At 38.5% G+C, this 22,146-nt stretch overlaps 1 protein-coding gene across 6 annotated transcripts in view; it reads right to left on the bottom strand.

The window, feature by feature from the left end:
• Positions 1-5,497: 5,497 nt before the first annotated feature.
• The window catches only part of Irak4 (interleukin 1 receptor associated kinase 4), a 28,544-nt gene continuing 11,895 nt past the window's right edge, over positions 5,498-22,146 (bottom strand). For 2 of the 6 annotated variants that reach the window (XM_045153415.1, XM_045153414.1), the window contains 9 exons: positions 21,136-21,345; positions 20,373-20,533; positions 18,681-18,745; positions 14,101-14,215; positions 13,614-13,723; positions 10,835-11,018; positions 9,475-9,537; positions 6,389-6,547; positions 5,498-6,269 (listed from right to left, as the gene is read on the bottom strand). In XM_045153415.1, the coding sequence (XP_045009350.1) occupies positions 6,234-6,269; positions 6,389-6,547; positions 9,475-9,537; positions 10,835-11,018; positions 13,614-13,723; positions 14,101-14,215; positions 18,681-18,745; positions 20,373-20,533; positions 21,136-21,345 (1,103 nt within the window). In that variant the 3' untranslated portion in view covers positions 5,498-6,233. The remainder of the gene's footprint in view (positions 6,270-6,388; positions 6,548-9,474; positions 9,538-10,834; positions 11,019-13,613; positions 13,724-14,100; positions 14,216-18,680; positions 18,746-20,372; positions 20,534-21,135; positions 21,346-22,146) is intronic. The other 4 variants (XM_045153417.1, XM_004668533.2, XM_045153416.1 and 1 more) reach the window with 4 other exon arrangements.

Here is a 22,146-nt window from a genome sequence, read left to right as displayed (position 1 = left end):
GTATCAAAATACCTGGGAGAAAGCAAATTCAGGGAGAAAGACTTATTTTGGTGTGTCATGAAACTTTTTGTCCTGCAGAGACATGAACATGTGTGTCTGTTCACCTCAGCTAGAGCGCAGATGATAGATGAAAGCACAATTATGCCAAAACCAGTTTTTGTGAACTTATGAGTTTATTGTGGTTACTTAAGGAACAGGGAGAAGAGTTGTTTACAGCAGCAAGGGTGATTCAAGGACAGTTGCACCACCATAAAGCCCCCCCCAGCCTATGACTCATGACGCTGTATGCAGGCAGCTCAGCTTGTTAGAAAGTCTCCCCCCGCCCCCCCCCCAAGCAGTTTACTGCTCCTATAACCTTGGGGAGTGGTTGTATGATCTTTTACGTTTCAAGTCTCCCAGACTGTATCTCCTAAATCTCCAGAGCTTCCCTCCCTAAGAGGGGAATATTTCAATTTGGAGGCATTTGCTGTACAACAATCCACCTCTCCTGATTCTTACACTCTGTCTCCTATGGTACTCCTTGAGGCTTGGAAGAGGTGACATGGATGTCCATCTATGGTTAAGCATTGACCATTATGCCACAGTAACAGTCACTTAGTCTCAGAAACTTAACCAGATAAGTGTAGTATGCCTCCCATTCAAAATAAATTTCCTTCTAGGACCAGTTGAGGCTGATAGGAACAGTAATGTATGGGCATACACATGTGTAACAGGCAATTTGGCAGGTCCACCATATACAACAAAACAATACTAGTTACTAGTGGTTTCCTCACTGATGTCTATGACCTTCCAAGCCACAGGCTTTTGACCACATTTACAGTATGAGACATGAATTTTGTCCTGTGGAGTAGGCCTTGAATACAATCAGAAAGCTGTTGGCTGTACCTACAATGATTGTGGCACTATTTCACCAGTCGACACATTTTTCCTGGCAGATCAATAATGCAGCATGCAGAATCCAAAGGTGAGCAAGACTTGATGACAATTCTTCCCCATGGGCCTGCAAATCACCCTCAGGCACTATGAAAACTTACTAGTAGTCAGGAAGCTTTCAGTTCCACTCAGTTCCACTCTGATTTCTTCATGTCCTGTAGCCAAAACATGCAGTGTCTTCAGCAATAGGGTCTTACCATCTAGTGCTGGAACATAACCAATGGCAGTGGCAATAGACTATATCATTTGGAGGGCCTCTGCCGTCTCTCTGGCCAACTACTCTTAGGGAGATAGCCCACCTCTGACACTTAGATCTTTCTTCAACAAACTTATGGTATGTGGGCGTGTCTTTTTCATCCAGTAAGATACCTCCCTTTAATTTTTTTTTTGTTTTTTTTGGTTTCTCGAGGTAGGGTCTCACTCTGGTCCAGGCTGACCTGGAATTAACTCTGTAGTCTCAGGGTGGCCTTGAACTCACGGTGATCCTCTCAAGTGCCGTCCCTTTAAATATCTTGACTGCTGTCTTTATTTTCTCCTAAATATTTTTCTAAACATGTAAGACAGACATTAAGGTTAACACTATAACATTAGTGTAATAAAGCCCTTTTGTAGAGGGCGGGCAGGATCTCTGAAGGCACACTGTCATCCATTCCAAGCAGGCAGCTAAAGAATATTAGCAAGGTCCAATAGAGCATGAAAAGCATCCATTGCTTGTATCATCTGTTTCCTCAAAAGAGCAATGTTGGGCACAGCACCATGGATGGGAGGCACTAGCTCTGCCAGACTTATAATCTATAAACATTTTCCATGACCTGCCCTATTTCCTTATCCTGAAGCACCTTCATGGGACTGTCTTTCCCCAGCCCCAGGGCCTCGGTGGGGCACAAACTGGCCCAACCCAGGGCCAAGAAGGAGAGACTGCTCTTCAGACTGCTGCTGCCATGCCTGCCCTCCTGCTTGGCTCTCCCCATCTGACAGGCTCTGAAGGGCTGACACTGAGTTGCAGCCTTGGCCATGGTCTCTTCCTGAACCACACCTGGCCACATCTTTTTGCACCCCTGGCATATCTTCTTGCAGGAAAGAAATTTATGTAGCTCACTTGCGTATAACTGCTCACTCCTGGGACAAGCTGTCTTTTTCACTTGCTTTGGTTCATCACGCCTTCTGGGCATATTTAAAAAATGAAGCTTATGTATTTACATTCTTAGTATTATTAGTTTTACTACTGGGCTCCTAGGAGACACAGAAGAGAGGTACTATTCCTTGCTGGGAAAATTGTGCAACTAGACGAGTTTGCCAGATGGCAAAAAGAGGTAAGAGCAGTCTTCACAGAATGGAAGGACAGTGTACATGAATGCGTGGACATGTCATGTTGAAGAAATTCCTATCTTTATCACACATACATATAGAAGGATACTGTACACATGAATACATAGATATGTCATGTGCAAGAAATTCCTATCTTCAGCACATATAGAAGGATACTGTATACATGAATACATGGATATGTCATGTTCAAGAAATTCCTGTCTTTAACACACATATAGAAGGATACTGTATACATGAATATGTGGATATGTCATGTTCAAGAAATTCCTGCCTTTAACACACACACACACACACACACACACACACACACACAGACAGATACTGTGTACGTGAATACATAGACATGTCATGTGTAAGAAATTCCTTTTTAACATTTGAAAGTTAACATTCTGAATTGACTATTCATATTCCTGATACTTCCTTATGACTTTTGCTTGTTGATGTAAAAAATCCAGCTTGTATTTTGCTAAAACTTGTACTAAGTGTGTAGATTACTTGGGGAAGCACTACCATCTTCGTTTTGTCTCGCAATCCATAAACACTGGGTGTCTTCCATTTATTTAGGCATTACTTGTTTTTTCTTTTTAAATAATGGTTTGAAGTGCCTCCTTAGTACAGTAAGCAGCACATCAGTGTCAAACATAATGGCTTGTACTTATTCTTTGTGGTCTTTCTTAATTTTTATTTATGTATTTGCAAGCACAGGGTGTTAGAAAAGAGATAGACTGAGAGAATGGGTGTGCCAGGGCTTCCAGCCACAACAAATGGACTCCAGATGCATGAGCCCTTTTGTGAATCTGGCTTTACATGGGCACTGTAGAATTGAACTTGGGTTGTTTGGCTCTGAAGGCAAGCAACTTAACCTCTGAACCATCTCTCCAGTCCTATTCTTTGTGTTTTGATTAAACTTATTTCTAAGTATTTTACAATTTTATCATCCATTAAAAGTTAATTTCCTGCCGGGCGTTGTGGCACATGCCTTTAATCCCAGCACTCGGGAGGCAGAGGTAGGAGGATCACTGTGAGTTCGAGGCCACCCTGAGACTCCATAGTGAATTCCAGGTCAGCCTGGGCTAGAGTGAGACCCTACCTTGAAAAACCAAAAAAAAAAAAAAAAAAAAAGTTAATTTTCTGGGCTGGAGAGATGGCTTAGTGGTTAAGTGCTTGCTTATGAAGCCTAAGGACCCCAGTTCAAGGCTTGATTCCCCAGTCCCATGTTAGCCAGATGCACAAGGGGGCACATGCATCTGGAGTTTGTTTACAGTGGCTGGAGGCCCTGGAGCACTCCTTCTCTCTCGCTCTCTATCTGCATCTTTCTCTCTCTCTCTGTTGCTCTCAAATAAATAAAAATAGAAACAAAAAAAATTAATTTCCTTTTCAGACTTTCATTGCTAGGGTATAGAAAGGCAAGGCTGGCCTGGAGAGATGGCTTAGCGGTTAAGGCGCTTGCCTGCAAAGCCAAAGGACCTTGGTTCAGTTCCCAAGGACCCACCTAGGCCAGATGCCTTTCTCTCTTTCTCAAATAAAATAAAATTTAAAAATAGAAATGCAAGGCATTCACACTCATTAACTTTGTCAAATTTGCCTATTTCCTTATTGGCTACAGTAGTGTTCTTGCCATCTACATGTTTAGATTATTTAGGGCTTCTGTATTTAAGATATGCCATCCACAGACAGTTTTACCTTTCTTCCCAGTGTCCCATCAATTCTGTTGTGCACTTTGCATTTATTTAAAACTATTTTCTAATTTGCCTTGTGAGGTTTTCTTGTCTTCTTGGCCATTTAGGAATTTTCCCATGTTTCTGGATTTATAAATTTCCTTATCTTATTAAGCTCTGATGTCTTTTATTGTGTTTTTAGTACTTTTTATATTATTCAGTCCTTTTCTGTTTTGTTAAGACTTACTACCTTGTACTCAAAATGTTACTCTATTTGATAAACAGGTCTTTGAAAATCTGATTAAGGTTTGGGATGGGATAACCCTGGATTATCTAAATAGGCCTGAAAAACAATCACATGTGTGAGGGAAACAGAGAGATTTGACTACAAACAGCAGATGATGTAAACTGAAAGTAGAGAGTGGAGTGTGTCCCAAAGCTACAAATGTTGGAAGCTAGCAGGTACTGGAGGAGGCAAGGAACATATCACCAGGACTTGATTCAGACCACAGTACTGTCAACATTTTGGTTTTGGTTCAGTGATACTAAATTTGACATGCAGTCATGGTGGCAGTCTGGATCCTCTACAGGTGCAACCCCTGCTGCCATGTGCTCCTTTCACAGCATTTTCAAGGAAAGGTACAGGATAATTACTTCTACAAGGCCCTCAGGAGAATCCCTCTAATTTCCTGAATCACCTGCTTTGGTCAGGGCCATTCCAGTTTCACCCCTTTGTTTAAAATTTTTATTTATTTATTTGAAAGTGACAGACAGAGAAAGGAGAGAGAGGGAGGGAGAGAATGGATGTCCCAACGAACTACAGACATGTGCGCCTCCTTGTGCATCTAGCTAATGTGGATCCTGGGGAATTGAGCCTCAAACAGGGGTCCTTAGGCTTAATAGGCAAGCGCTTAACTGCTAAGCCATCTCTCCAGCCCTCAGTTTCCCTATTGAGTCACAAAGTTGGCTGATTAAATCCCTTAATTCTATCTTCAGCACCCCTTCAACACTGCTGTGGAATGTGGTCTAATAACTGTGATATCATGACAGTACCACAGGATATTTGGTTTGTGGTGAATGAATACTGAAATTAATAGATTACGAACAGATCCTATATAAATTTGACTGTAACAGGACTTTGTAATTGCATCTATAACCTTAAATCTGTCACATTTGCTTTTCATTCCTCCCTATTAAGGAAGCACAACAGATATTAGTCCATTATTATACATAAAAAAATGGGTGGAATTTCCTTGGGAAGATGAACAAACATCTATTTACCCAGGCAAGACACCAACAATAGACCAAAGAAATGATTCCACTGACTAGCATGGTGAGCCATTGAGTTTAATTAGGGAGCACAGGTGAGTAGTTATTTACAAGAACATGGGCAACTTACTCGTAGTTATACTATGAAAGAAAATGTCTCTCTCAATGAAAATACTTAGTAGCAAAGGCCAGTAAGGTAAAAAGGGGACATAAAGGGTAGAGAAAGGAAGGGAGGAGGATACTTAATAGGTTGATATTGTATATATGTAATTACAATGATTGTAATGGGGAGGTAATATGATGGAGAATGGAATTTCAAATGGGAAAGTGTGGGGGTGGGAAGGGAGGGAATTACCATGGGATATATTTTATAATCATGGAAAATGTTAATAAAAATTAAAAAAAAAGAAAAGAAAATGTCTCTCTCTAAGCAAATGTTAACTGCTTTTAACTGCTTATGTATAGCTCTTCAGGGAGAGGAAGGTCCTCATAACTCTCCCTACCCCAAGCAATTGTTATCTGTCTATACATCCAGTACACAGCTAGAAGGGGCATCACTGCTGGTGAGAGTTCAAGAGGGACATAGTCACTTTCTGCTGAAGGACAGCAATCTGTGACAAAAACAAATACAAACACCAGTTGAACCAAAGATTTACAGTAGATTAACAGTGAGCTTCAACCTGAACTTTCCCAACCATAAGCCCCGTGCACTTTTCTTGAATTTTGAAGTTTTATGAATATGTCCCCTGCACAAGAAGTTTTAAAACAAAAGGTTTATAAAAGAATATATGAACAAATCAAGGGGCTATAGATGTGGCTCAGTTGGAAGAGTGCTTGCCTAGCAGGCGTGAAGTCCTGGGTTTCATCCCCAGTACTGAACAAAAAGTGGATATGGTAGCCCATGCTTGTCACACCTGAAATTCCAGCACCCTGGAGGTGGATACAGGAAGATCACAAGTTCAGAGTCATCCTCAGCTATATAGCAAGTTCCAAGCCAGCTGAGACTACAGGAGACCTGGTTTCAAATAGTCTATTCCAGTAGTTTTAAGCAGAATTCATTTCTTGTAGCAGCTGCTGAATCTTTAAAACAAAAGAAAGACAGAACAGTACTATATTACACAACTGCTTTGAAATGTACACTTAGGAGTGAATAATAAGCCCCTCCCCCTTGCATTTTAGTAAGTAGGAAACATTAATACCGTCTTAATATCTGGCCTCTTATTCTTCTTCTCATGTAGACACTGACTGGCGACAGTGTACATGGTCCCCACTGAAGTGGCATCAACATCATTCATCTTCCTATCAACATAGTCATCAATTGTCTTTTCCTCATCTTCAATTTCTTCTTGAATATCCAGCTTTGAAGCAAGTATTAAAACTTGGTTAAGTGCTTCAAAGTGAAAGAAATCTGAGCATAAATTTTAATTCTTTAAATTCATCTACTTTGTAATAACATGGAGTCTCATTTCACTCTCTTCTTTTATATCCTGATTCAGAATTGAAGACAACTTAAAGAACAGATTTTCAGTCCCTGTGTACTATCTCCCATTTGCGTTCTAATACCACATTTTGGTGATGAGCTCACTGTTCTTGATGTTTCTGAAATGAAAACTCTGCTCTATGCACCTAGACATCTCCTGTACCTGAAAAACTTGTCCATAGGTATTCAGTCAGATGTGATCCAAGAGAAAAAAGGAAGGAACATGTCAGGAGAGGTGATGATAAAAAAGATAGTGAGTGGGAGGAAATTTTAGGACTAGGGTGTTGTGGACTGCATGGTGGTTCCAGAAACATGTGTCTGTGTTCTAACTCTGGGGACTGTAAATGTAACTTTGTCTGAAAAGGAAGATCTTTGTAGATATAGTTAAGAGTCTCTAAGAGGAGCAGGTCATCCTGGGTTGTCCAGGAAAAAAGTTAACTCCAGTGACAAGTGTCTGCATAGGAGACAAAAAGAAAAAGACACAGCCGGGTGTGGTGGTGCATGCCTTTAATCCCAACACACAGGAGGCAGAGGTAGGAGGATCACCAAGAGTTCAAGGCCACCTGAGACTACAGAGTGAATTCCAGGTCAGCCTGAGCTAAAAAGTGAGACCCTACCTCAAAAAACAAAAAACAAAAAACAACAAAACAACAACAAAAAAAGAAAAAGACACAGAAAAGGTAATGTGACCACAGAGGCAAAAACTAGAGAACAGGGTCATAAATCAAGTATTGCCACTTAAAAGCTACCAGAATCTCGAAGAGGCAAAGTTTAACCCCCCAGAAAAAGCATGGCTTTGCCAATACCTTCATTTTAGGTTTCTTGCCTCCAGAGTTATGAGAGAATTGAGTTCTATCATGTTAAGATACCCAGTTTGTGGTATTTTTATGGTAGCCTAAAGAAATTAATACAGATAGAAAAGATACAGTATGAGGGATAGATGTAAAATTCTACAAACTGTTCCAAAAGATGAACTTTGATAGTATGTGGGCAATGGCAGAACCCAGTGACAAACAGGCTTGCTGAGACCAGTCTGCTGCTGTCTGGCAGCATATCCATCCTTTTCTCTTTCTTTTAAATAAAAACCTTTCACTATTAAAAAGAAATAACTCAATTAGGGTCACTGTGCTCACATTACTCTTATTATTAGCTAGGCACATGACACTCAAACTTTAAAAAAGATCCAAGTGTATAATTTTCCCTAAAGTTTTATACTTTCACTATTAGGTAAGTATAGAACCTTAACAATGCAGAGATTCTGTATTTCATTCTTACTCAAGCCAAAGTGTTGACTTAACATACCCAAAGGTTTATCCACTCCATATAATAATGGCTCAAATATGGCATCTGCAACATTAGTTGCTCTCCTGACCAGTCACTGATGGGACAGAGAATTTTTTTTTTTTTAATGGGTGGGTTTCGAGGTAGTCTTATTCTAGCACAGAATGACCTGGAACTCACTCTGTAGTAGCAGGCTGGCCTTGAACTCATTGTGATCCTCCATGAGTTCAACAAAGCCCCCCTAACTGCTGCAACTAAAGATATGCAGCCACCATGCCTGGTTTATTATTCTAATTACAATGAGATCTTGTCTTTTAATTTGAAACTATAAAAATTCTAAATGCTAGTAAAATATTTGAAATCATCTTATGTCATGCTAACATAAATATGATATTGCATATAACATTTTAATATTATATTTCCAATGAATCATAGAACTTCTTATAATGCAGTTATTATTATATAATAATACTTATAATAACATTCTAACATATTTTTAGTTTACTCAAAAGCGTATGGCACTAAAACCTTGAACAAATAAGTTATACCATCTGACTTTCTAATCCAAGTTCTGGGGACATGATCTAGCATTACATATATTACCTGTATTATCCCCAGTGGTTTGTTCTGTTACGACATAAGTTAGAATAAAATCAGCATTGTTATTTAACTAACTTTAGGAAAAAACTTTATTATGATAGTAGGAGGTATGTCCATACAACTTTAAAGAGCCTGGGATAACTTGCTATTCAGCCATTCTACTTTTAAGTCATTAACAAAATGTCCAACATAAAAATTAGAAGACTGGAGCCAGGTGTGGTGGTGTACGCCTTTAATCCCAGCACTCAGGAGGCAGAGGTAGGAGAATTGCTGTGAGTTCAAGGCCAGCCTGAGACTATGTAGTGAACTCCAGGCCAGCCTGGGCTAGAGTGAGACCCTACCTCAATGCCCTCCCCCCAAAATTAGAAGACTGGGATTGTGGTGGTGCACACCTTCAAACCCAGTACTTGAGAGGCTGAGGCAAAAATAGTGAAAAAGTTCAAGATCAGTCTGGGTGGCTGTATAGCTCAGACTTGTGTCACAAAAAAAGGTTATGTTTTAATTTTATAAATAAATACATGATAGATGATAGAGTTGACAATTACTGCTAGCAATTCTTCTCTTATACAAATTTGAATGGAAGGCTTTTTTTTTTTCTTTCTGAGCTGAAAATGATCTCAGGTTTCAACTTGAAATTAAAAAAAATAAAAGCAGACCTGAGATGACCTAAGAAGTTACTTAGTTTTGTAGTGTCACTTTACCAACACAGACACTGGAACAAAGGACAGTAAGTAACTTTCCAGGCTTCACCAATACTTCGTAGCAGGCCCAGGACAAGAATCACGCCATGTTCCTCTGCTATGCCATTGTACTCTGCCAGTAGAGAGACTAACATTGGAAAACTCCATTTCTAGACACCAAATTTACTCACATAAATGTTGACTATAAATGCAAGAGTAAAGGACTAAAAACATGAATCATTACTAGTAACTGAGGTTCACGGTATTCATCCACAGCTGGAAGTCCAGTTATTATTTCTAACAATACCTAGGAAGACAAAAAGTCTATTAACATAACACTGACAATTAGCACTCAAACCATACCTGCAGCCTGGAATATGGATCTTGATTATGAAATCTTGTCAATAATTTCTGTACAAATCAGATGAATGTAGGTGACAAAGCAGAAGGAAGGGTGTTGCTCACTAGCTCTCCTTCATGGACACCTTGGATCCCAACATGCCCTTAAACAGTCCTTTTCCCTTGGCAACTTGCTAAACAATCTGTCTCACTCAGCATGTTCTGGGAATCCCAGTCTTTTTCCTTTTATAGGGGGTTCTGATTCTCTGGCTTGGAGAACACTATTCTGTGAACATTAGGCATATTCTACAACCCTTTGCCTTAGCTTCACAATGTAAAGAAGTTCGATTTCCACATGAGAGATTTTTAGAAAACTAAAATAAAGCACCCAATTTCTCTCACCACTCCTACACTAGCCATTACTCTTTCAGAAATAAGGAGGAGAAAAACATTAGATAGTAAAATGATGGAATGGGAAGACAAAAGTATGTATTATATTAAATGATTCATTTTACATTCTAGCATTTTCTTTTATTTATTTATTTATTTATTTGGTTTTTTGAGATAGGGTCTCACTCCAGCCCAGGCTAACCTGGAATTCACTATGGAGTCTCAGGGTGGCCTCGAACTCACAGCAATCCTCCTACCTCTGCCTCCCAAGTGCTGGGATTAAAGACGTGCACCACCACGTCCAGCTAACATTTTCTTTTAAAATCTGGTGTACATACATGTGTGCAACTGTGTGCATGTGTGTTTTACCATGGCATGCATATGGCAGAAAGAGGACAACTTTCATGTCAGTCCTTGATATCCACCTTGCTTGAGGTAGGTTCTCTTAGTGTGCAGCAATCCATTCATCAGGCTAGCTGACCTACAAGCTTTGGGACGCATACTGGATTACAGATGCCTACCACAGCTTTCAGCTTTTATCTGGGATTTGGGGATCTAAACTCATGCATTCAGAGTTGCATGCCAAGTGCTTTATTCACCGAGCTATCTCCCCAACCTCTGACATAAATTTCATTTTAATCCATGAGGATAAGTGGCAAGAAAATTATTTCTTTCAGTAATTTAAAAAATCAATTCCATTAAAAAAAATCTGTTTAATTATTGGTTGGGGAATTTTCATAAACTTTTTTTATACCTAGAGATTGATGTGAATAATTTATGTGTTCATGTAAGAGAACTAAATAAAAGACTTGTACACTGTAATATCCTAATTTGATTTCACAATAATAAAAGAATGATCATTATATGTAACTCACCACACCAAAGCTGTAGACATCAGATTTGGGCGTTACTTCTCCTCGTAAAGCTTCGGGTGCCATATAAGCTGTTGTGCCCACAATTCTACTAGTCATAACTGTCTGCGCAAACTTCCCAGAAGCCCGTGCAAGTCCAAAGTCAGATATTTTAGCTGTAAAGTCTTTGTCCAATAGGATATTTGCACTGGAAAAAATTTAAATTTGGAGAAAAAAATGCTTTTCTACGTGTGTGTGTACATATATATGTATTTATACTATTTTTATTTTTATAGATTTATCATAGAAACCTGAAATTTGTATGGATAAGTCTAAAATTTGGTCACAGTAAAAGAAAAACTACTTTTTCCTTTCATTTTTTTTGAAGTAAGATATGTAAGGAGAATGAAAATGAAATGCAACTATTCATGCAAGGAAGAGATATTTTCATTACTCCACAGATAATTTGTTGTAAATTCCTACAAAGTCTTCCAAAGCACCTTTAAAAAAATGTCACAATACTCGTGACTGAATGCAAAACTTGCTCATGTGGGCAGTCACTTTACTCCTTAGCAACATCCTCAGGCCAAAAGCACCATTCTTTTAAAAGAACTATATTGTGAAAATGAAACATAATATTTGTATACCTTTATAGGGTACGTTATGGTAATTAGATAATACACATGATGCGTGGTCACATCAGGGTAAGGAGCATTTCAATGTTTTCAAACATTAACCATATGTGTGTGTGTGTATGCATGCGCACATGTGTATATGCCTGTGTAGGTACACAAATTGTTTTTGTCTTTTGAGAAAGGGGTCTCACTCTAGCCTACACTGATCAGGAACTCATTCTGTGATCCAGGCTGGTCTCAAAATCAGCTATCCTTCTACCTCAGCCTCCCAAATGTTGGAATTAAAGATGTGCACCACCATGCCCAGCACAAATATTAACTACTGTTTTCAGTACAGATACATTTAAAAAAAATTTTTTTTGAGGTAAATTCTCACCCAAGCTCCAGCTGACCTGGAATTTATTATGTAGTATCAGGCTGGCCTCGAACTCACAGTACTTCACCTACCTCAGTCTCTCAAGTGGTGAGATTAAAGGTGTGTGCCACCAGGCCCGGCCACAGATGTAATTGTTTAAAAATGTTTATTTATTTATGAGAGATAGCGAGCAAGTGAGTATGGGCTTGTCAGGGTCTCCTGCCACTGCAAACAAACTCCAGATACATGTGTCACTTTGTACACCTGGCTTTAATTGGTTTCTAGGGAAATCAAACCCAGGCCTTCAGGTTTTGCAAGCAAGTACCCTTAACCGCTGAGACATCTCTCCAGCCCCAGATGCAATTTTAAAAAATATTTTCAATTTTGAATTGAAACTGGAGATGTGGAAACAATAAATATCAGGGCCAATTGTATTTACAGATGGATAAGCATGTGTGTTCCCGTGTGTGTTTAGACAAGTTCTTTTCTAAACTAATCTTTTAAATTGGCATACAACTAGTTTTATTTTATTTATTTATTTTATTTATTTTTTGCTTCATGGTCTCACTATAGCTCTGTGTGGCCTGGAACTTACTATGTAATACAAGCTAGTCTCAAGTTCATGGCAATTCTCCTGCTACAACCTTCTGATGGTAAAATTATAGGCATGAGCCATCACACACAGCTTGTTTTCTTTTTTAAAATATTTTTAGTTTAACATTAACCATTTTATGTGATAGAAATTTTGTGCTTTTCTCATCATTCTGAAATTTACAATATTAGCTTATAGATACCCTACTGAGCTAAAGAAGATTCCGAAATGATTCCTCGACTGCAATTGCACCTCGGAGTCCCTTCTGTGTTCCCTTCCTCCTTCCTCTCAGTCTCTAGTGAACACTCCTGCATTCAGTCCAACCTTCTTTATGAGATCAGTTCCACAAATGAGGACATATGCTATTTGTCTTCCTGTGTCTTCATCTGAAATATGCCAGGAACAACCTTCTTAATTCCTTTCCTAACATTTCTCAATTCATTTAGAAACAACTTTCCAACCAGTTTGAAGTATCACTATACACTTCTTTATTCTTTCTTATACACTCCCCAAAATTTTATAAAGAAGAAAGATTATGGCTAACATATCTTCATTTATTATATACTTTCATTTAAACATTTATATTCTCTATTAACAAAACCTTATTGAGAACTTCTACATACTATAGTATTTAAGATGAGTGTTAAATACAGGAAAAACCAAGAATCTTAGAACAGTGCTTCCTTATTTCATGCTTCAGGTCTTTGTTTAAATATAACTTTTTTCAAAATCTTTTTTAAAATACTAATTCCAAATACTATATAAAACACTAAAATTCTGCTATTATAATTATTTGATTGATGTCAAACATATATTCCATATTTGCTAACTATATGACATATAGTTATATATAACAAAATTATATGCAAATATAACTATATGTCATATATATCACGTATAGCAGGTAAATATTTAGATGGAAAAGAACTGATAGTACTCATGGAGATGAAAATGAGTCAAGAAAATAGTGATCCCAAAACTATGGAAGAACCTAATTTCCCCAAGGGAATATAACAGTGTTACATATTACAAGGAAAAAAAAAAGTCAGCTAAAAGAATATCAGCAACAGGTCACTAGGTGCAGAATAATGGAGATTACAGATGGACTTAATGAAAAGAGCTTCCAACGGGGAATTGGCAAAGTTCAGCTGCTGGAGCTTAACACACACACATGGGACAGCGAATGAACACAGCCAAAAGCTTCTTCACTGTGGCATTTACCTTTTAATGTCTCGATGAATATGATGGTTTTCATGTAAGAACATGATGCCATTAGCGGCACCTTGAGCAATCTTGCATCTCATGTGCCAAGAAAGTGGTGGAGTACCATCCTTATGAAGAAACAAACCAATTTTCAAAAGAGTTAGATTAAAAAAAAAAAAGCCTATAGAATATGTATAACGTGAGTATTTTGTAGTCAACAAAAAATGGGATTATCACTAAGAATTTAGGACTGTAATGTTTTAAGTTATAAAAAATAAATCTTAAATAAGATTAAGTAGGCTTAGCATTTCATATTTGAAGATTAAAATATGAGACCATCTTCATCACCTAGCACGAACAGGTAATTTTACACCTTAGATTGGTGATCCTAGCTGTTAACATATAGGCTATAATTTTCAAAGAATAGGAAAAAATCTTCTTTAATGTGACTTCAAATGTTTTAAGGAAACAGAAAGTGAGACAATGTGATGAAAATATATCTTACCAAGCAGGACAGTCTGTCTAGCAGTGAGCCATTGGGCATGTAAACATACACTAAGCAGAGGTCATCACCATCACTTGAGAAGCCAAGGAGCTCCACTAAGTTTTCATGTTGACACCTGTGACAAGTAATTTTGATGCAAAATTGTTATAATATTTATGTATTCAGCTGTCCTTTAGAAATTATTAAATTTAGAGTTTTAACAGATAGATTCAGAAACAGCTGCTTCCATGTCATATGAAATATAAAACATGTCCATACTATGCTCACATGTTTGATATAATCTGACTCTTCTATATAAACAGTTCTTGTTTTAGTAGTTCTGACCCACATGAAGAGCAAGCTGCCTACGTCATAGTCAAAGCTCAGTCATCCACAGCCCCAGAACCTCAGACCGTCTGGATAAGGACAAGGCTGACACCTTCTTTCAATACATTTTTCAGTGATAACACAAATATTTCAAGATGTCTGCTGAAACTTTGAAAAGACTTTGAATAATCTGTTAACTCACTGAAAAACTTCCTTATACACCCAAGGCACTGATTTACAAAAGATCTTTAGTCATCATATATATATATATATATATATATATATATATATATATATATATATATGTATGTATGTATGTATGTATGTATGTATGTATGTATGTATGTATATACACACAAACACATTTATATTTATTTAATTTAAGAGAGAGTGAGAGAATTCGCATACCAGGGCCTCAGGCATTGAAATTGAACTCCAGACGCTTGAGCTACCTAGTGGGCATATGCAACCATGCACTTGCCTCACCCCCAGTGTCTGGCTAAGTGGGATCTGAAGAATCAAATATGGGTCCTTAGGCTTCGCAGGCAAGCACCTTAACTGCTAAGCCATCTCTCCAGCCCTGATTTATACATTTCTGATCTTTAGCTATGTATGATTGTCTACAGTGTAATTTGAGTTTTTAAGAGTTGCAACACAGCCAAACTGCTAAAATGTAGTACAGTGAGAGAAAGCAGGCCTGAGCCAAAAGCCTCAGTTCAAAATCCAGTTTTGCCACCTCTTGCCAGCCTAAAGCAGAAAATTGTATATAAAAGTATTATATTTTATAGACCCTGAGGACTGAGGAAACACACAGAAGCATGGAAATACACATGGAATATGACAGTTATTTCATGAGGGCTACTCATTTTGCTCATTCAAAGCCATCTATAATTTAGAATTTCTTTATATCAAATCAGACTTCTATCCTCATGTAGTAGTCAGCTTCATGTTGCTGGGATCAACCTCTAAGCTGAGGTTTTATAGGAGGAGTGAAATTTATTTGAAGTTTACAGATCCAGGGGAAGTTTCCATAATGGTGGAAGAAGCTGACCCCCTTTCACAGATCCACTTAGAAATACCACCACCAGCACCATAAACAAGCACACTCCACGAATCCCAGGAAGAGCTCAATATCTTAGGCTGGAATTGAGATCCACTCCCAAATACACCTTAGAGCTGGACCACAGGATTTACCCACATTTATATCTCCTCTAGCCAGGGTTGGAGATCTAAGTTACAAATTTTAATAAACTCCTGAATCTATTGGGGGACATCCATTCAAATTACCTCACCACAGAAAGAATTAAAGAAGTCTAGGTTAAAGCAGTACATGCTCCAGTTTCCATCAAACTTGCATATTTAAAATAGCAGTAGTTTACATTTACTGATTTTTCTATTATATATGAAGTATTATGGTAACACATCTGCTTTGTTTTACTTACTCTTCACAGTAGGGAACTATTTTACCCTCTTTTACATATAAGAAAGCTGACAAAATTAAGAAACATGGTCAAGGTCATTCTCCTAGTAAGGCCCAGAAACTGACTTTTTTTAAATTAAAATTTTTTTTCAATTTTTTTTTTTTGGTTTTTATTTTTATTTATCTGAGAGAGACAGAGAGAGAGAGAGAATGGGCATACCAGGGCCTCCAGCCACTGCAAATGAACTCCAGATGCATGTGTTCCCTTGTGGATCTGGCTAATGTGGGTCGTGGGGAATTAAGCCTTGAACCAGGTTCTTAGGCTTCACAGGCAAGCGCTTAACCGCTAAGCCATCCTTCCAGCCATTAAATTTTATTTTATTTACATATTTGACAGCACGCTACCACCTGAGCTACACATGTCCAGCCCAATAGATCATTTTTGTGATTTAAAAAAAATATTTTCTGGAGCTGGAGAGAGATGACTTAGTGGTTAAACGCTTGCCTGTGAAGCCTAAGGACCCTGGTTCAAGGTTCCATTCCCTAGGACCCAGGTAAGCCAGATGTACAAGGTGGCACATGCATCTGGAGTTCATTTGCAGTGTCTGGAGACCCTGGAATGCCCATTCTCTCTCTCTCTCTCAAATAAATAAATGAAAATAAAAAATATTTTAAAATATTTTCTGCTTATCTACGTTTAAAAAGTAACTTTTAGAACTGAGGAATGAAGGTACAGGTAAGGAGAACTAATGCTGAGTGAAAAAGTTTATCTCCATTTCCATGTGCATTATTTTTACTGTCCACAAATCAATCTGCCTATTAATTATATAATGAGGTTAAGTAACTAGAATGTGATAGGCTGCAGTGGCTTCATGGATGTCATCTGGTAACTCACTAAGAGTCTGGAATCAGGTATCTGGAGTTGAACCCATCCTAACTACTATATATATGACCTTGGGCAAGTTATTAACATTTCTAAATCTTAGGTTGGGTTTGTTTATTTATTTGTTCCTTGTTTTTTTGAGGTAGGGTCTCACTCTAGCTCAGGCTGACCTGGAATTCACTATGTAGTCTGAAGGTGGCCTCAAATTCATGGCGATCCTCCTACTTCTGCCTCCTGAGTGCTGGGATTAAAGGTGTGTGCCAGAAGGCCCAGATCTTGTTTTATTTATTTATTTTTAAAATATTTTATTTTTATTAATTAATTTGGGAGAGAGATACAGAAATAGGCAGGTAGAGACAGGGGGAGAGAGAGAGGGGGGGGGGAGAGAGAGGGGGGGGAGAGAGAGAGAGAGAGAGAGAGAGAGAGAGAGAGAGAGAGAGGGAGAAAATGGGCATGCCAGGGCCTCCATCCACTGCAAACGAACTCCAGACATGTGTGCCCCCTTCTGCATCTGGCTAACGTGGGTCCTGGGGAGTTGAACCTGAGTCCTTTGGCTTTGCAGGCAAGCACCTTAACTACTAAGCCATCTCTCCAGCCCCTTTTGTTTTATTTTTTCAAAGGATGTTCAGTAGTAATTCCAAGAATTAAATAGGTCAAATGGGCACAGTGGTATACACCTTTAATCACAGCATTTCAGATGCAGAGGTAGGAGGATTGCTGTTGAGTTCAAAGCCAGCCTGGGACTACAGAGTGAGTTCCAGATCGGCCTAGGCTAGAGTGAGACTCTGCCATAAAAGATAGTAATAATAAAAACAAAAACAAACAAATAAAACTGAATTAAGTAAGTCAAGGTATTAAAGTATATAGTAAAGTTTGTGGCATATTGTACATACCCAAATATCACTTATTACATTTCTTTCTTTTTTTTTTTTTGGTTTTTCGAGGTAGGGTCTCACTCTGGCTCAGGCTGACCTGGAATTCACTATGTAGTCTCAGGATGGCCTCAAACTCTCAGCGATCCTCCTACCTCTGCCTCCCGAGTGCTGGGTCACTTATTACATTTCTTGATCTGTTTCTCCTACCCTTCCTTATGATGCCCAACCACTGCTCAGAATTCAAGGCCAGTGCATTCTCAAAATCTGTATATATACTTTCCTAGTGCTCTTATGAGTTTTAACTTATCTAAGGGTCTATTATTCTATAGATTGTATTCTTTTATGCATGTGTGATTGTATATGTGGGTGAGTGGGTGGCAGGTCCTTGTGTGCACATGCATGTGAAGGCTTGAGGACAACCTCAGATGCTATCCTCAGAGATATTACCTACCTTTTGTGAGACAGTAGCTCTCATTGGTCTGGAGCTCACCAATTAGGCAAAAGTGGCTCCTTGGGGAACTTGCTTGCCCACTATATGAACTACAGGTACATGTCACCATACCCAATATTTTTACTTATACTCTGGAAATAGATCCAGATCCTCATGTTTATGAGGCAAGCACTTTATTAACTGATTTATTTTTGAGACAAGGTAATTCAGACTATTCTTCACCTTGCTATATATATAGCTCCAGCTTACCTTGAACTCATAGTCCTACCTCAGCCTATAAAGTGCTGAGATTATAGCCTGTACCACAATTTATGGTTTATAAATAGTTTTGAAAAGGTATCATTACAATTTCTTTGTCAGGAATTATCAGAGTAGAAAATATTGAGATTGGAAGACATTTGAAAGTCTACGGAGCTTGGTTGTGATTTAAAATACTGACTACTGGCCGGGCCTGGTTGTGTACACCTTTAATCTCAGCACTAGAGAGGCAAAAGTAGGAGGATCACTGTGAGTTCAAGTGATCTGCAGGCATATGGGTATATGTAGTCATGTAAGTGAGGAGCCCAAGTTTATGCACACTTAGTTAAGAAACCAAGTTCCTTGCCCTATGTCATGTTCCTCCTACCATGCTGAGTCAACACTTACTTTGCCATTACTTTAATTTCTTGATCAAACTGTTCCTTCAGCTCGTCAGTGCTAATGTCAACCATCTGAAAAAAAAAAAAAAAAAGGATACACCATAATACAGTACAATAACCCTAGGTTCAAGAGAGCCCCTTGATAATCTGCTTTCTTTAAAAATAACACTATAAGCCAAGCCTGGTAGCACAGGCCTCTAATATCAGCTATTGGAAGTCTAAGGCAGGAAAATCACAAGTACAAGGCCTACATAGCTTACAGAGTAAGTTCCGAGCTGGCCTGGGAAACTTTAGAAGAATTAAAAAGAGTGCTAGGGTTGTAACTCAGTGCTAGAGTGCTTGCCTAATGTATGCAAGGGCCTAGGTTCAATACTCAGTAGTGTAAAATAAATAAATAATAATAAGGTATCACTCTCTTTTTATCTTATAGAATTATTGGCACATAGAAATATACTTTGATTTGCTCAAGATCAATGGTTTGGTGGATGGAAAACAATGCTATACATTAAGTTATTGTAGAAACAAAATAAGAGCTAATTTGGCCACAAAAAGAAAATCAAAACCTGGGAAAGTGTTTTCAACATATAAAACAAAGAGTCATATATGAGTTTACACATGTGATGGATATTGATATTTGTAAGATGCAACAATAAATTTAGAATATAATAAAGTCAGTAAGTAAAAGGTGAAAGCCTTCATAGAAACAAGAACAAAGAACACAGGCAAGAAATTTATCTTTTTCCTTAATGTATATTTTCTAAATCTTATTTTTGAATGGGAAAAATCCTGCAAAAACATATATAGTTATTTATTTATTTTGGATTTTTGAGGTAGGGTTTCACTCTAGTCCAGGCTGACCTGGAATTTACTTTGTAATCTTAGGGTAGCCTTGAACTCATGGTGATCCTCCTACCTCTGCCTCCCAAGTACTGGGATTAAAGATGTATGCCACCACGCCTGGCACTATAATCATTTTTTTAGTATGCTATCTTTCTAATCTAGCTAGATTGTAGTACATGGGGCATTATCTACTGTAGGACTTTTGAACTTCATCTTGTGCATCTGTCAAAATTATATGTATATGTGTATAACTGTATGTTTCTAGAAATAAGGATCATAGGTCTCAATTGATTTTTAATAAATTTCTTCTTTTTAAAATATTTCTTTATTTATTTGCAAACAGAGAGAGAGAGAGAGAGAGAGAGAGAGAGAAAAGAAAGGGAGACAAAAAGAATGGGTGTGCCAGGGCATCCTGCCACTGCAAACACATTACAGATACTTGTGCCACTATGTGCATCTGGCTTTACATGGGTACTGGGGAAGTGAACCTGGTTTGTTAGGCTTTGCAGGCCAAGTGCCTTAAATACTGAGCTACCTCTCCAGCCCTCAAAAATATTTTTTCCCTTTTTTTTTGGTTTTTCGAGGTAGGGTCTCAGGCTGACATGGAACTCACTATGAAGACTCAGGGTGGTCTCAAACTCTCACAGCAATCCTCCTACTTCTGCCTCCCGAGTGCTGGGATAAAAGGCATGTACCACCATGCCTGGCTGCCCTCAAAGATTTAAAAATGTTAAGAGATACTAGCTTAGAATGCTGTTTACTTAAAAAAAAGCATGCTGATGTAGTGAAGTTCCTAAAAGCAAATGCAAGCTCATTCTATCAACAGGAAGAAGCGAGTCTTCCTGCAGATGTCACTCACGGCTGCAAGCTTCTTCACGGCCACAGTGGTGTCATTCACACGGCCTTTATACACAACTCCAAATCCGCCCTCTCCCATCCTGCTGCCGCCCACAGAAACAGGTCGCTCATCGAAGTTATTTGTGATACTCCTCAACTCAAAAAATGAGAAACTATGAAAACCTGTAATGTCAACAAAATAAGGAAAACTTGCTTAAACAAAAAGGAGTTTGGTTTTAGTAATTCTGAAATTTTCTTTCTCACTTTACAGATTTCATGCACAGACATGTAACCTTTATCACAAAAATTTTGCTTGGTGATCCAATATCAAACCCTCTACACCTTCACTTAAATACTATTCATATTTAGAAAAGACCAGTCTCATACCTCAAAACTCTAGCCACATATTAAAATTAAAAACATTTAGATAAGGTCTCACATAGTTCAGGCTAACCTGAAACTCACTATACAGCTGAGGCTGGCCCCAAATCCTCCTCCCAAGTGCTGGGATTATAGGTATTTTCCACAATGCCTGGCTTTCTAGTCACATTTTTAATTTTTAAAAATGATTCACTTATGTCTGCATGTACTGTTGCTTTTAGTCAGACACCACACTAACTACTGCAATGAAAACAGCATTTCAGAGGTTTTTTTTGGGGGGGGGGAAGGGTTGAGATTCCATAAGGCAGCAAGGCTGGTGTACCTCTGCTCACTGCACAGACCAAAGGAGAGACTCCCATTCAGGCAGCTATCACTAGTGGAAAGGACTGTATGGTATGACTTACGTGTATCACTGCCTTCTATACTTGCATTCTCTGGACTGGAGGAGTCAGGCAGCAGTGAGCTCTGTTCCAGGAGCTGCACAGGCATCGCCCATGCCCTGTCTTTTCCACAGCGAGGCTGCTGCTCCTGAAGAATGGTCACAGCTTCTATAGGGACGGGAGCATCAGCAGTTTTGGGAACGGCATCTTCCAAAGAACATATGATGGAAGCTGCTTTATGTTGGAAAATGTTTGTGAAAACACTAGGTACTAAGCTTATTTACTACCACTGCAGTTTCCAGATAGTCCTATGTTCCTACAGCACACAGAGGAGGCTACCCAGTAAGAAGTTAGTTGTGATAAAAATTGGTAGAAAGTACAAGACAGGATTTACTAAAAGAAGTCCAGAGCCCAAAGGCACTTAAGTACTCGTTTAAGAATTCAGATCTAGCCTGATATGATGGTGCACGTCTGTTATCCCCAAACTAGGGAGGTGGAGGCAGGAGGATCAGGAGTTAGTTGAAGGTTGACCTTGACTATTTTATTTTAGGTCAGCCTGGGTTACCTGAGACAATTGTTTCCAAGAAACAAAAAAACAACAAAAACAGGATCAACTAGTGGAGTAGTGGAAGGCAAGCAAAAACTGAGCTAGAGCACCTGGCCCTGCCTACTCAGGGGATGCCAGTTTATCAGCCAGTGAAAGGTAGGTGGAACCCAGCATCTAGCATGGGAATGGCTAGTCAATATGACTGGTGAAAGATTCAAGTAAGCACATGAGTGAACTAAGAAAATCCACTCAAGATCTAGACAAGACAGACCCCTAAGTGAATAAAACTATAAACAAATTGGAAGAAGTCCAAAATATAGAGGGTAAATTCAGCAAGGAAATAAAGCTACTGAAAAACAAAACAAACAGGAATTCTAGAAATGAAAGAATCAATGACAAATAAAAAACATAACACAGAGCATTACCAACAGGTAAAACACTTCAGAAGATGAAGTTCAAAGACAGAAGACCAGGTTAAGACAATAACT

The sequence above is a fragment of the Jaculus jaculus genome, chromosome 6 (genome assembly GCF_020740685.1).
Source record: "Jaculus jaculus isolate mJacJac1 chromosome 6, mJacJac1.mat.Y.cur, whole genome shotgun sequence".
In the NCBI taxonomy this organism is placed as follows: Eukaryota; Metazoa; Chordata; class Mammalia; order Rodentia; family Dipodidae; genus Jaculus; species Jaculus jaculus.
The sequence above is the reverse complement of the archived record's forward strand: the minus strand, read 5'-3'. Positions and strand labels throughout refer to the sequence as shown.